At 44.8% G+C, this 15,816-nt stretch overlaps 1 protein-coding gene across 2 annotated transcripts in view; it reads left to right on the top strand.

The window, feature by feature from the left end:
• The first annotated feature begins 1,074 nt into the window (after nucleotides 1-1,074).
• LOC116883501 (alpha-actinin-2) overlaps nucleotides 1,075-15,816 on the top strand; it is a 47,958-nt gene continuing 33,216 nt past the window's right edge. For both annotated transcript variants that reach the window (XM_032884669.1, XM_032884668.1), the window contains exon 1: nucleotides 1,075-1,412. In XM_032884669.1, coding sequence (XP_032740560.1) covers nucleotides 1,287-1,412 — 126 coding nt within the window. In that variant the 5' untranslated portion in view covers nucleotides 1,075-1,286. The remainder of the gene's footprint in view (nucleotides 1,413-15,816) is intronic.

Raw genomic sequence — 15,816 nt, 5'->3', positions numbered from 1 at the left:
ACTGGGGGCACCCTATCCTCTCAGATGTCTTGGGCATCGAATGCTGTATTCGGCTTATAGCAGGTGCTTGTTATATGATTGATTTGAAATTTCAGCCCTCTTGTCCCATAGCTCTGGCTTTACTTGGGTGGCATAAGTCCTGGGGAACAGCTAAGCAGGACTTGTGAGCGAGAGGACACAAGTGCAGCCCTGCGGGGTGAAGCGGAAATGTAAGGAGAAACTGGCCACCAGTCAGTCATCATCAGGTCTCTGAATTTATGGCTGGCAGGTGAGTGCTGGACACTTCCTGCTTTGGCTTGGTTCCTGACATTTTGATTTGGTTGTTTCAAGTTGTATGCCTTGAGTCCTTCAGGTGAGGGTGAGAAGCCAAGAAAGAGGGTATTCAGGGGCTTTTAAACGAAGGGAGAAAGGATAGAGGAAGGGGGCGGAGAAGACTGAATGTTAGGAGAGGGAATGATGACTAGAGAGAGGACTAAGAAGGAGGGAGATGCTTTAGAGGAACTGAAAGAAGGGAAACAGAGGAAGGAGGTGAACAGGGAGTGGCGGAGAGGCAGACAGAGAACTGAAAATGAGGAAAAGAGAAGAGAAAGACAAATAGAAGAAATAGTGGACAGGAAGAGAAGAATGGAGGGAAGAGGGGAAAGGATGAGGAGAAAGAGAGAGAGAGAGAGAGAGAGAGAGAGAGAGAGAGAGAGAGAGAGAGAGAGAGGAAAGGAGGGGTGAGGGAGATTTTTCAGCTAACTTGTGGAGACACGGAAAACATGACTTTGCAGTGAGTCTTTGGAACCCGCGGGTGCGCTGTGCGAGGTGGGACTAGATCCACAGGTGTCCTCTCCCCAGTTCTCAGCCTTCAGCCCTCCCCACTTCCCTCCGGGTCGCTGTCCGAGGTGCCCCTGGGTCATCCCTAGAAGCCAGCGGAGAGCAGGGTAGGTGGAGTCAAGGCAGCCGGACCTGAGCGGGGCAATGCAGCCAGCCAACCGCACGTGTTGGAGACGGGGAGTGGGCGGGGTCTGCTGTGTGGGCGGGGCCGGCGGCACGTGACTCTCAGCCGGCTATTAATCCGCGCGGCGCTGCCTGCCGGTGTGCTGGTGCTTCGCCCGAGACTCTGCGCCCAGGCGTGCCGCCCCAGGAACCGCGAGAAGGTCACCGCAGCCCGCCGCCTATCCATCCATCCATCCATCCATCCATCCATCCATCCATCCATCCATCCATCCATCCATTTTTCTATCCGTCTGTCCATCCCTCGCGCTGCGCTCGCTCCCCAGTCGCCCCAGCCACCCAGCGCCATGAATCAGATAGAGCCCGGCGTGCAGTACAACTATGTCTACGACGAAGATGAGTACATGATCCAGGAGGAGGAGTGGGACCGCGACCTGCTCCTCGACCCGGCCTGGGAGAAGCAGCAGAGGAAGGTCAGCAGGGTCCCTCACGCGTGTCTGTGTCTGGGTCGCTGTGGGGTGGGGGCGTCTCCGGCTGTGGCCACCAGAAGAGGCCCCCTGGTGGAGGTGCTGTTGTTCTCCCAGCCTCCCACCCCAGCCCTCCCCATCAAAAAGGACAGCCCATCCAGAGAAAGGCAGGACACCCGATGTGTGTGTGTGTGTGTGAGTGTGTGTGTGTGTGTGTGTGTGTGTGTGTGTGTGTGTGTGTCTAAGTTAACTTAAGTCGGAAAACGAATGATGTTCAAAAGACTCTGTTAGACTAGAATCTGAGAGTCTCGGCTCTCCTTTCGCCCGTGACCTTGGCCTAAAGTTGTTTTGTGACAGGCCCTGCTGTATTCTTTTGCCCGAAGACTTGTCACCTCACTAAGACACAAAATGAAAACGCACTCAATCTCAACTTCCCTAGGTCTGGCCCAAAGAGAATTCGAAAACTATTTATTAAACATGTTAGGCTCCTTAGGGAGGGATGCTGTAGAACCCTAGACATTTACCTACAAAGTAATAATTATTTCACACTCTATTTATAGTTCATTGAGGTAAGCACACAGGGATGAAGGAGACAGCCAGCTCCCAAGAGCTCCCTCCCCATCTTGCTTGGTGCTCTATGGAGCCTAATGGAACATTCCATTATTTCAGGGTTTCTTCTTGATCCTCTTGGCTAAAAGAAATAGGGGGTGCTCACCAGGAGGCTGAGTTCCACCTCTGACTGGGCACAGAGCCTTGGTGGTTAGGCAAGTCAACAGACTAATCCAGCATTTTGACAAAATCCAGTTCCCCAAGCCAGTGCCTCATGCCTTACCTTCTTACTTTTTCTGGGCGTGAGCAAGGTGGATTTCCCTTCTAAGAGCCTAGTTTAAAGTGGATACTAAGTGTGAGTGTAAGGAGTTTCCATAGCTGCTCCTGTGAGTGATTGTGTGACATAATAAGTATATAATGTTGGAAATCTATGGTGGTGTTGACGAGAAGGAAAAAGGCTTCATGCTTGTATTACTTATCAAATAACCCAGCACTACTTTTATATCCGTATTTCTCTTTTCTTGTTTACTCTCTCTTAAATTCTCAGTTCTGTTCCTACTATTGCTATAAAGCTCTGATGATGCTACTTTTCCACCCCCACCTTGCTTCATGAGGTGTCTGTCATCACTACCTTTCTTGGGAACAAGGGATCGAGACTGATCCATTTAGAAATAGAGTCTAGTTAAAGGGCTTACCAAAAGGGATGCCCCTGGCCCTGAGGGTTATACTTGTGTCATCTGGATGTGTTGGTATGTAACCACTTTGTAAGAAGTTGAAGAGTGGTTTTAATTATAGCAGTGAGTGGCTCATTTCATTTTTTTAAAATTTTCTTAATAAGTTTGATTACATTTTTCATGGATTAAAAAAGAATTCTGCTTCTATGTTTTTGTTTTGAAGATTGGTCATTTCTTATGAAAAACAAAAACATAGCTTAGGGACAAGATTACCCATCCTTTTTTAAAGCCAAAGTCCGATTCTAGAAGCTTCTGTTGATTCTAAGAAAATACAAAGAAGGTGTAGACATCCTCGGTTTCTGAGGCCATATCATTACGCTTTGTGACATATTTAATTTTAAAATACACATTTACAATATTTTTGTGTAAAGTGGTATTGTTCTAATTTTTTAGGATTCCTATATGACTGACCAATTATTACAGTTATTACCACATGAGATATGTTATTCAAAAGCTGAAATATTAACCGACCCAGTTTTAAAAAAACTGCTGAAAAGTGTAAAACAAATCATTAATTTTTTCCCCCTTAAGATATATTGAGCGGAATGTAGCGTCACATGTTCATACTCTCAGCACACAAGAGGCTAAGCCAGGAGGAGGCCAGCCTGGGATACAGCCTGAAAAAAAGGGAAGAAAAAATTAATATAGCTTGGTGGTTAGAGATGCCAGGGGAAGCAAAGCCCCAGCTTCCTCAAAACACAGACCTGAACGGATGGGCACACAGCTCTTTCCACTTTTGGTAGAGAACCTGCTGCGGTCAGTGAAATTGTATGGAACTATGAGCTCAGTGCAGCCGGAGCAGTGGCCTCTATATTTGTCCTATGAGCCACTGTTGGAACCAGGAATGGACAAGATGCCATTGTTTCTATTGTGGGCCACCTTCTCTGCACTTGCCATTTCAGTGATATGCCGGGTATGCGATCTGTCAACAGATGCTGGTGGCTCTCGGTGACGTTGGTGGCACGCTAATGGAAGTGGTGCCTAATTATACCCACAGTTCAGAGGCTTGGGACTGTGGTAATCCCTGCCCCCTGGTGTGGAATGCCTTGCTGCAGAAGGCCTCAGGAACAGTAGAGTGCTTTTTTTAAAGGTCACTCAAGAGATGTCAGACTTCGGGTGTGTGTGTGTGTGTGTATGTGTGTGTGTGTGTGTGTGAGTGTGTTGGCACCCCCACATTACTTATGAGGGCGTATTGGGTCCCTGGGGTAGACTCTACATGATCTATAAAGAAGATTGTGTTTTACATTTAACTGCAACTCAAGGAGAGGAGAATAGCTCCTGAAGTATCAGAGATGGAATATTTAAAGTAGTAGTGAAGGCTAGGAGTGTAGCTTAATTGGTAGAGTGTTTGTCTAGCATCCTAGACAAGGTCCTAGGTTCAAAACCCAGTGCTACATAAACTGAGTGTAGTGGATCTATCTATAATCCCAGCACATGGGAGATGGAGAAGTGGGGATCAGAAGCTCAAGGTCGTCCTCAGCTGTGTAGTGAATTTGAGACCAATCTGGGACGTCTGAGATTTGGTCTCAAAAAACAGAACAGGAAACAGTAAGGTATTAGGTTTATACCTGGAGTTAGAGAGAAACTTTACCATACAGAACAGTTTAGGGATTCTCATTTCCAGGGTAAGTTAAGCTGCTTCCCATGGGAGTCTAGAAACAGGCTTCCTCTGGATCAAGGGGTGCGCTCAGCCTTAACCCTTCCCTGGGGAAGTCTAAGCAGATGGGAACTTGTCAGAGCAGCAGCCCTGAATGTGCAGTGTCCCTGAAACTTTAGGAGGTGAGAGCAGGTCTTTGAAGAGAAGACTTCTCCGCTTCCATTCCTAAAGGGTCTTTCTCTCTACTCATCAGACTTTTATTATCTGCAGACGTTCTAGTCTGGCTGCATTCTGGAGATGGACCCGTTCTCCATGAGCTGTCTGTCCTGTCAGCCTGGCCTCTGTAACATGTGGCCATGTTGCTGGGTCAGGCAGCCTGGAATGATAGGTGTGTGGGAGCAGCTGCTTACAGAGTAAAGATTGGACTAAGGTCAGGGGCCTTTGCACTCCCCCTCCTGTGTTCTTCGTGGGCTCAGGCCACGGAAGGGCATGACGTCCAGGCCCTTTTTGTTTGTTTGCAATATTGGGGTTGAAGCTGTGGGTTCACACTACTAGGCAAGTGCTCTGTCACTGAGCTACACCCAGCTGTGATAAACGCTATTGTCTGAAGTTTTCCTCAGGGAGAAAAGGCACCGATTGTTTGGATAAATGAGCAAGCTTGTGATTTTCACAAATCCAGGAGACCCTGGTGGTCCTCAGCTCTGCTTGGTTCTTTCTTTCTGTTGAACTGCAGTTGAGTTCTTGTAGCTTTCAGACCTCAGTGTGCTCGTTTATGAAACAAAGGTAAAGTTCTTTCATACATCATTAGGTTGTGCCTAGTCAAGGCCTTAAACTGGGTTAGGGTGAAGGAGCCTTATGTGCCATAGAGTGGTCGTATGTGCTGAAAGCTACTGTCAGCCTTGTAAGGCTGTACTTGTTAATTTTACCATTGGTCTGGTGGTCAGCAGCACTATGCTTAGACTTGGGAGGAAGAACGAGGTACAAGAGTCAATCCTTGGTGATTGGGATGTACTATTTTTGATAGTAGTAAATATATACAACGTGTAACTCAGTGGTAGGGCATTTGCTTAGTATGAGCAAAGCTCTAGGTTGCATCCCCAGCACCACACACACACACACATACATACACATAGAGACATACCTACATACACATACACACACATATATACACATACATACATATATACATATATACATGCATACTCATGTACACATACATACACATATACATACATACACACATATATCCATATACATATATGCATACATTCATATATATACATATACATGCCTCCATGCATATGCACACATGCCCCTACTCACACAAACACAAACCCAGAATAAAATATATATATACATATATATATACATATATATAATCTCACCTTATTTTTAACATCTGTTTAAAACTTACCACTATAACTATTTTTAAAAGTTTACATTTATTGTATGTGTACAAGCACATATATACCATGGCTGTGCATACTATGGATGTTAGAGGATAACTGGTGGAGTCAGTTCTCTGCTTTTCCCAATATTATGGGGATCCAACTCAGTTAATCAGGCTTGGAGACAAGAACTTTTACCCACTGAACCATGTCACTGGCCCCGAACTTTAACCATTTTAAGGACACAGTTCAGAGGCGTTTTGTACATACACATGTACTATTAGCTGCCAAATCTTTTCTATCATTTCATCCAGAAACTCTCACTCTTTCTATGCTTCCTATGCTCCTCTTCCCTGGAGTTCTTTTAAGGGTAAGATTTGCATGCACGAGTATTTACAGCATAATAATTGTTTAATATCAAATGTTGGATGCTCATCTAAAGCCTAAGACTTGTAGGAGGTGAACTAAGGAGAATCATTGTGGGTAGAGAAAAATAAGCAGAGCGTTTACAAAAGGGTAGAAGTTGAACTGGGCTGCACTGAAGTAATTACTGTTAACTGAGTGGAGAGGGGAGAGAAACAGCCCTTTTGAGTGGGGAAACTGTGTGAAGCCCTGTTGCAGGTTTTGGAGGAGAGATAAGGAGGGACAATGTAACAGAGTTTTACCCAGCTCTTTAGCACTAACAAGGCGGTTTCTCTCCAGTATTTTATGGAGAGCTTCTCCCTTAACCTCTTTGCAGAGCAACAGGGAAGAATTTCAGGGGTAAACATCCAGAGAGGGGATGTAAGCAAGGGGCCACACCAACTTGGTCATCGAAGTCTAGCTGTGTGTTCTTGAGCTTATTGTCTGAGGAAACTCGAAGGCAGATAAGCTTCCAAAGCTGAAGATGCCCAGACAAATGTAGGGAAAAGATTGGAGAGAGAAAATGTGGTCAAGTGGATGGTAGCAGTCCTCGGATGCCAGGGTGATGTGGACTTCATTCTTTTGATAACTGAGCTTCGGAGGTCTGAACGAGGAGGAGTCTTGCTTATGCAAATGTACTGCTTTTGGTGCTGATTCAGATTGGGAGGGTATGAGATGGAAACCTGCTGTGGGGCCATAGGGATATAGAGTGGTCAGGGTTAGAATGGACAAATGGATACATTGTCTTGGAAGGTATCTAATGGAGTCATTGTCTTGGAAGGTATCTAATGGATACATTGTCTTGGAAGGTATCTAATGGAGTCATTGTCTTGGAAGGTATCTAATGGAGTCATTGTCTTGGAAGGTATCTAATAGAGAGACTTGAGGAGGGAGGCTAGAAAGGACCATATAACCACCTGTACAGTGGTAGGCTGTTGGACGAATCTCATTAAGCAGATGTGATCTTTCCAGCAAGTCTTCCTACACTTATGGTGCATGAACAGTTGTGCCCGAAGTGGCTAGCCCCCATGTCTAGGGAGGAGAAATTGTAGTTCTAGATAGCCTAACATGACCAGAGAACTCTTTGGGAGTGGAAGAATAAAGGAAGAGGTGAGGACAGAATCTTATGTAAGGTTTAGGAAGCTTATGCATCCCACCTAAGGGAACAATTGTTACAATTACATGCTTAGTTTACCTAATAGGTTCTAAGATGCCCCAAGTCACTTAATTTTGTATTCAAAAAAACATTCATTGGGAATAGGATGTGCCCTGTCCCTTCAGTCAGATTCACCAAGAAACGTGAGCCCAAAATACAGTTTCCTATGCATGTGGGAGGAGGAAGAGAGGTATTAACTGGGAACCTCAATTAACTCAGCATCAGAGAGCTGTCAGAAAGCCCTGCAGTCGGTTGCTGCAGCTAGGAGACGCCCACGGGAAAAGCGAAGGCTGGAGTGGGCGGGGAGCCACCGTGCTTCGCAGAGGAGTTGGTATGGAATCCGTTGGAGGACAGTCAGAACTCTGCCTCCGTTTCCCTGGGAACGGGACTAGTTCTTCCAGAAAGAAGAGAAAGCAAACGGTGGGAAGGTAAATTTAAATGCTACGATCTGCCGATTTCAAAGAAGGGCGCTGTGCAGTGCAGGAAGGCGCCCTTGTGTGTATTCAGCGTGTGCGGGTGCACATGGGTCTGTGTGTCAGGGGGAGCAGTTGATATTAGGTATCTTCTCAAGTCTCTTTGCACCTCATTATTTTGAGACAGGGTCTTTCATCAGTGAGAGACCCAAAGTTTACTGATTTAGCTCGATTGCCTGACCAGAGATCCTCTTGTCTCAGCCTCCCCACTGGCTTTACAGACACATGCCTCTGCAGCTGACATTTTAAATGTCTATGCTGGGCACCTGAACTCAGATCCTCATGTTTAAGCAAGCTCTTTACTGACTGAGTCCTCCTAGAATGTGGTCTTTTTAGAGAAGCCCCAGAAAAGTTTTAGTATAGTTGTGAATGAGTGTGTGTGTGTGTGTGTGTGTGTGTGGTGTGTTTTACACAAACACAAATCTGAGCACTGGCTCACCCAGGCATAAACACACACACACACACACACACACACACACACACACACACCATATACCACACACATGCACAACCCCCCTACACCATACTACACACATACACACCATGTACATATACCGTATACACACACACCACATACATACCACACAAACCACATGCTACACACACCATACACACATACCACACATACACCATACATACACACACACACCATAAACACACACTGTATACACGTATGCATATGATATACACATACTTTACACACACACACACACACACACACACACACACACACACACACACTGACACTCACACACAGGTCAGGAAGAGGAGGTATTAGTGGGAATCGGATAGAACAAGGCAATAGAGGTTGAGAACGATCAAAATACATAGAGCTGGAGAGAGGACCTAGTGGGTAAAAGTCCTTACTGCTCTTGGAGAGGACGCAGGTTCACATCCCAGAACCCACATGCTGGCTCACAAGCGTCTATAACTCCAGTCCTAGGGGATCCAACAACTTCTGGTCTCTGTGCACTACAGTCAGGTGGTGCATAGAACACATGTGGCAAAAAAACGTATGCATAAAAATTTTAAAATATTTTAAAATGTTTGTATGTATTTGAAAATGTCATACCCAAACCCATTATTATATATAATCAATATATGCTAATAAAATATGTATTTTATAAAAGAAAACGAAGAGTAGATACAAGTGGTACCATATACATTATGAGATCCTGGAGCCACACTGGCCTTGGTGCATACCATGGCTTAAGCCGTGAAGTTAGCATGACTGAGTTATCGTGATTCATTTGCTTTGCCAAGGGGGAAAATAAATGTGTTCATCATAGTCTGTGCAAATTGCTGTATGCATTGAAATTAGAGTCTCTGTGGTATCCAGTATAGCAGTTTGTGTGCAGGGGGTGGGAAGTGAGGAGCATGTAGCTCGGAACAGACTCTCAGTGATTGTCAAACATGGTTCAGTGGAGGAGCATGAGGTTGATTGGGCAAGTGTGAACAGACAGTCGTAACTGAGACCACAGGGGTGTGTACAAACCTCCTCTTTGAAAGTCACCAGGAGTTGTCAGACTGGGGAGGTAGAGGCAGGAGGATAGAGCCCAAAGTCACCCTCACCTCCTCACTGCAGTCAAGGCCAATCTGGGCTGCTGTGAGATGCTGTCTCAGAACAGCAACAAAAAGAGTTTTCAAGTGACTTTGTAACCGTGACACAAGATGTGAAGGTGTGTGTGTGTGTGTGTGTGTGTGTGTGTGTGTGTGTGTTGGGGGTGATTTTGTTTTTCTCTTGAGATATTACATATGAATTAGGTGAGACTGATGATTCTGATTTCCCTAAACTGTAAAGTCCCGTGGTTCAGCCCCATGAAACCACTTTACCCATATTGTCAGACTGTATTTGACGTTCACCACCAGACCATAAAGACAGCCAGGCTGTAGAACTGTGCTGTGACCACTCTACCCTGACCCCTCCGATAGCTTCAGTGTTCATTTCCCAGAGCAAGGGAAGTGTTGGGGGTTTCGGGTGAAGTTAAACTTGTGGGATGTGGATTGAGGAAGGATCAAGGCCAGAGATACGGGTACAGGAGTTGTCCACATACAGACGGAGGTGGAGACCAGGGTGGGGGAACAGGGGAGGCAGTAGAATGAACTAAGAATAGAGGACTCTGGCGGTGAGGGGACAGCAACTGAGTGCAGACACGCATGGATTCCACAGCTTGGGTCTATGTGAATTTGTGAGGCTGCCTTTGATTTTTCCTTCTGGAGAAATTGCACCTGGGTCTTTGGTACCCTGGGATGGGATTGGTCTTAATTCATGTGACAACTTACACTTTCAAAGCAAGCTGAAGTTGTGAGGGATTGATTGTTTGAGGCTATACACCCCAGTGTGTGACAGGGTTCTGCCCTGAGAATGGGTAGGCTTTAGTGAGGGTGATGTCATTAAAATTTGTGAGGATTACGGAAGAAAATAGAATTTTGTTTTATCTTAACATACCCGGTGTAGAATTAAACTTCAACATCAATTTTTATGTATATCTCTATCTATCTATCTATCTATCTATCTATCTATCTATCTATCTATCGAGAGATATAGATATATTTGAGGCTGAGTTTTAGACTGTGGTGACCTTGAACACTTGCTTCTTTTTGCTCAGTTTTCCAAGTGTTGGAATTACAGGCATGTGCCACAACTTCAAACTCCCTATTTCATCATTTAAAAAAATTAAGGAGATGGATTGTCCTTATAAAGGTATTTTATTTTAAGATTAAAAAAACACAACTATTTTATATATTGGATAATTTCAGTCACAAAAAATGGTAAATGACAGAATTTCATCAGCTCAGAGATCCACTTGTAGAGAAATTATACATATGAATTACATATAATATATGCAATATATGCATATTTGCATAAAAACAAACACAATGGACCAGCAAGATGGCTCAGTGGGAAAGGCACTTCCCACTTACAGTAACAACTTGAGTTTGATTGAGTAATAGGAGAGAGACAGCTCCCAAAAGTTGTACTCTGACTCCCACATGTATACACATACCTGCACATAAATATACAAATGTCATTTTAAAATTGTTTTTAAAAGGAAACAGACAGACAGAACAGAGACGTTGGAAAGGTTCAAGCTGTGGGCTTGCATTTTGCACACCGATCTTCTGCTCTGCTATTTCAGTTTTATGAAACATGAGGTGATTTTGTTGAATACTTTGGCCACGAAGCTTAGATTTTTGGAGAAGGACTTTTCCCTTTCTTTTAATATGACAGTAATCCCAAGTTGAAAACAAAACCCAAGCAGACAGTAAAAGTGATACTTTAATGTATGGGTTTTTCCTTTCTTTTTGCCAGTGGGTTTTTTAAAAGGCCTGTGTGGGAAGGATTTTGGCACATCTTTCCTGCTACCCTAAAGCCTTCACCATATGAAGAGGGAGAGCAACTGTTATGAGAACTTCTAGACACCGTCTTAACCACGTATAAATCACTGCTTGATTTCACAAATACCATGCAAGACACACGCTTTCTCTTCAGGTTTTAGTCAGAGATGTTGAATTGCCTGCTGAACGGTTGCTGAAGGTAGTGAAATGGGGGCTGGCCCTGAAGATGGCTCAGAGGATGAAGGTGTTGCCACCAAGCTTGACAACTCGAGTTTGACTCCTGAGGGTTGTCCTCTGACTTCCAGAGCTGAATTGTGGTTTGAGTACAGCCATATGCACATGAAATTATCAATGTTGACTCCTAAAACGGCAGGGTGTGTGTGTGTGTGTGTGTGTGTGTGTGTGTGAGAGAGAGAGAGAGAGAGAGAGAGAGAGAGAGAGAGAGAGAGAGAGAGAGAGAGAGAATTGAATTCAGAGACTTAGACTTGTCAGGTAAGCTCTATACCAACTGAGCTGTGCCTTCAGCCCCCACCCCACTCCCATTTTTAATTCTCCCATTGTAGCCTCAAGCGTCAGGTTAAGGACTGGTGCCACCATGCCTGGCTTCTAACGCATGAGATCTGCTTTGCTACCGTTATCTGTTGTCAAGGCCCTTGATCTTGATACAGAACCACCGGGTGGAGTTGCCGCTCTCAGGGAAGCCAAGTGTGGTGTGTTCAAAGCCAAGGGGAAGGTCGGAGCTGTCCTCCCACACAGGTCTGTCTTCTGCAGGAACACATTTTAAAGTCAGCGCTCCCTGAAATCCAGCCTAAAGTACCAGAAAGGGATCGTACAGAGAATCACATTATGTTTAAGTAAATCTTTCCCTCATTTGTCTGACTTCTCGTTATGAAAAATTTTCAAACGTGTGCAGAAACAGAGAGGATAAAATGCATCATCTCTCTCATCATGGGGGAAGAGCCAAGTTTCACAAATAGACTCTCTGGTTTTAAAAGGGAAGCAGATATGTATGGTTATAAATACTTTCTAAGAAAACAATTGTATGCTAGGTCATGGGCACTGGTGGCTTATCCAATATTTATTGTTTGTTTTATTTTTACTTTTCAGTACTGGGAATTGAACCAAGAGCTTCACTCACTGAGCTGTATCCACAACCCCCCTCTTTACATCATATTTTTAACACAGTGTCTCCAATAAATTGTCCAAACTACTCTGGGCTCACTCTACCTCAGGTTGGCCTTGAACTCATGACTCTCCTGCCTCAGCTTCCCTAGTAGATGAAAGAACAGGCATGTGCCATTCATCCGGCCCTGCTGCTTTCTCCTGGTTTGGGCATCCTCCTTCCTCCTGAAGATCCTATATTGCCGAAGGGCTTCCTCTGTTCTCTGTCTCTACCCCTAAATTATAATTTCTTATGCTTTTTATTCATGGGAAAAGAGAAGGTTCCTAAGACCTAGCTGTCTGGGATAACCAATATTTTGTTTTATTTTTTAAAATTATTTTATATGTATAGCTACTTTGCCTATATGCACACTTGTGTGCCATGTGGGTATCTGGACCAAGGAGGCCGGAGGAGGGAGTTGGATCCTGTTGAACTGGAGTAGTAGACCATTAGAAACTACCTGTGGATGCTGGGAACTGAACCTGGGGCTTCTACAGGAGTGGCCAATGTTCTTACCAGCTGTGCACCTCCCCTCCTGGTACCCACTCACTCGGAAATGGGCACCCTTACTACTTTTTGGTCACCACGTTGTATGCTGTGTATCTGGTTTCATAAGTGTTTACCCTCATACTTTAGACAATTCGATATTAATCTGTGCTGGGCATTAAGGATGCTTACTTTGTATATTTGAAGTTCTAAAAGTTAAATATTACTTAAATATGTGAACCAGGAGGTTAGAGAGAAGACTCGGTGGTTAAGCGCACCTGGCCGTTCTTTCTGAGGACCTGAGTTCAATTCCGAGTACCCATTTTGGGTGGCTTTCAATCATCTGTAACCCCAGCTGAAGGGGATCAGATGCTGTCTCTGTCTTTTGGCCTCCTTAGACAACTGAACACATCACACATACACACACACACACACACACACACACACACACACACACAAATCTTTAGATATCTAAATCAACAGCAAAGTCAGACATCTTGCTTTGTTTTTCTTTTCTTTCTTTTTTTTAATATTTTTTTTTTTATTTACATGAGTACACTGTAGATGTATTAAGACACACCAGAAGAGGGCATCGGATCCCATGACAGATGGTTGTGAGCCACCATGTGGTTGCTGGGAATTGAACTTAGGACCTTTGGAAGAGCAGTCAGTGCTCTTAACCACTGAGCCATCTCTCCAGCCCTTACTTTGTTTTTCTAATAGTTCAATACTTTTCTCAGAATTACAGGAATTTATTTCTAAGTTTGGATGCTTGAAAATTTACAGACAAATGGGGATAAGTATATTTACTGTGTTCTAAAATCATGTGTAAGGAGGCATTTCCCCTTAATTCCCTAATGAGACACAGGTTGGGTGTCTCTGAGTCCTTTAAGGACTTGGTCAGGAAGCAGGAAAAAGCCTGTCAGAGATGCCTGGTGTGTGACAGTGGCCTCTATTGCTAGAGCTGGCATCTGGTAACTGGATCTGCAGGATTCCAGAGGATTTATATTCCCGAGCCCTTCATCTGGGCCTGGTGTTCATGCCTGTAGGATCAGGGGCTCAAGGTCATCCTGAGCTACTCATAAAGTCCAAGGCCAGCCTGGGCTGCATTAAGACTCTCAAAAGAAAGAGAAAAGGTATGCTTAGAAAGCTAAGGTTTCTGGATTCTAACTAATCTGGGAATATCAAAGACTAGCACAGTAAAATGAATTAGCATAATTACAGATAAACAAGGAAGGGGAAATTGCTATTCTAGGCTAACGAATTTTACGTCATTTTGCGGTTGGAATTAAAGCTCAGTTGGTAGATTGGCCAACTGTACATGAAGGCCTGGGTTTGATCTTCACCTCTCATAAAACCAAGCCTGGTGGTATACACTGCAGTCCAGCACCCTGGGAGGAGAAGAAAGAGGGTTAGGGATCGGGTCACCCTCTCAGCTACACAGGGAATTTAAGGCCAGCCTAGAGATGAGAGACCCTCAACATTTTTGGGTTTCCTGACTGCATTTTTTTCTCCCTTCCATTTATGGTACTGACTTTGAACCAGCTCAGGGCCCGATATACCCAAGGCAAGTGTAATACCACCAAGCTACATTCCAGCACTCCGAGTTACTTTATTCTCTTTTTAACTTTTGAAATTTATTTCGTGTTTGCATGTATGTGGACACTCATGCCCAGTGAAGGTCAGAGGACAGTTTGCAGGGGTCAGTTCTCTTCACGGTGTGAATTTTAAGGACTGAACTCAGGTCAATAGGCTTGGGGTAAGCATCTTTACCCGATGAGTCCAGGAACTTCCTGGCCCTCCAAGTTAGTTTTCTAAGATGTTTCAAGGGTCGCATAAGTGATAGGTGTTCATTGTTAAATACAAAGGTAAGAGAACGTTAAAAGGCACACATCAGAGGAAAGCTGAAAACGTTCGTCTCAGAGACTGCTGTGAGCAGTGGTGTAGAAGGATGCGCTCACCTGCTTTAGACTGCAATGTGGAATTGTCTGAAATGGCTAAAACCATGAAAACTTCATTCTGCACTTACATGAACATTGCTAGGAAACTTTCTTTAAAATTAAAATACAAAATATTTGATGTGTATGGGTGGGTGTTTTCCCTACATGTAGTCCTGTGCCAGGTTGTCCAGCTGGTGCTTGTGCAGACCAGAAGAACTCATCAAGGTCATCTGAAGAACTCATCAAGGTCATCTGAAGCTAGAGCTACAGACCGTTTTGAGACACTGTCGTTGTGAGTGTTGGGAATTGAACCCAGGTCGCTTAGAAGAGTAGTCAGTGCTCTTAATCTCCGAGCCATCCCTCCATCCCTTAGGGGACCTTCTTAATGAAGAAATCCCAGCCTGGCTACCTGCTGTGCGGTGGAATCAGCAGGATGCTGGAAATGCCCAACTTCCTTGTGTTTTTGCCATATGGCAAGCGTCCCTCCATCTGTGAGGAAAGCTGTGTCTGTACCTGCCTGAGGTCTGGGGCAGCAATGCAGACAGTATGGTGTATTCCAGAAAGCCGCTTCCTCCCAAATGAGTGCTTTCATCGCTCTGTGTAGGCAGCCACTTATTTGGGTCCCCCAAAATAGTAACAGTATGGTGAACTTGAATTAAAGAATATTTATTTTGTTGTCTGTGTGGTGCAAGCTGTTTCCCCAGTTGCTGGATGGGCTGGAGGGGGTGTCATGGTGGGGGGAACATCAATGTGCCTTTCTTTAAGCTTCACATTCACCCTCAGGAAGAGACTGAGCAAAGTACAGTAAACTGAGCAACAGTTGGGCAGGCCCTGCCGGGGAGAGCTTGCCATGCGCGTGCGCGGTTCCCTGGCGAACAAGTTATTTTGGGAAGCGTAACTCAGGATTGATCAGATGGAGCCGTAATATGGCTGCTTACCAGTAAGTCTTTGGAGGAATTCTCCACCGTCTCATGCCAGAGTGGGGAGGCAGGTGCGACCCCTCAGAACACCAAGCTAGTAGCTGAGTTGGGATCCCGGCCTAGCACAACACTAAAGCCTGTGTGACCTGGCTCCAGTCGCTTTCTCGTGATCCTCAAGGCTAACTCCACACCCCCAGCCCCTTAGTCTTTTACAGAGAAAAGGAATTAGACTTTCATTGTGAAGATGCTTGACTTTGCTTAGTT

The sequence above is a fragment of the Rattus rattus genome, chromosome 14, assembly GCF_011064425.1.
Source record: "Rattus rattus isolate New Zealand chromosome 14, Rrattus_CSIRO_v1, whole genome shotgun sequence".
Taxonomy (NCBI): Eukaryota; Metazoa; Chordata; class Mammalia; order Rodentia; family Muridae; genus Rattus; species Rattus rattus.
Note: the sequence above shows the minus strand (reverse complement) of the source record. Positions and strands in the feature narration are given on the sequence as shown.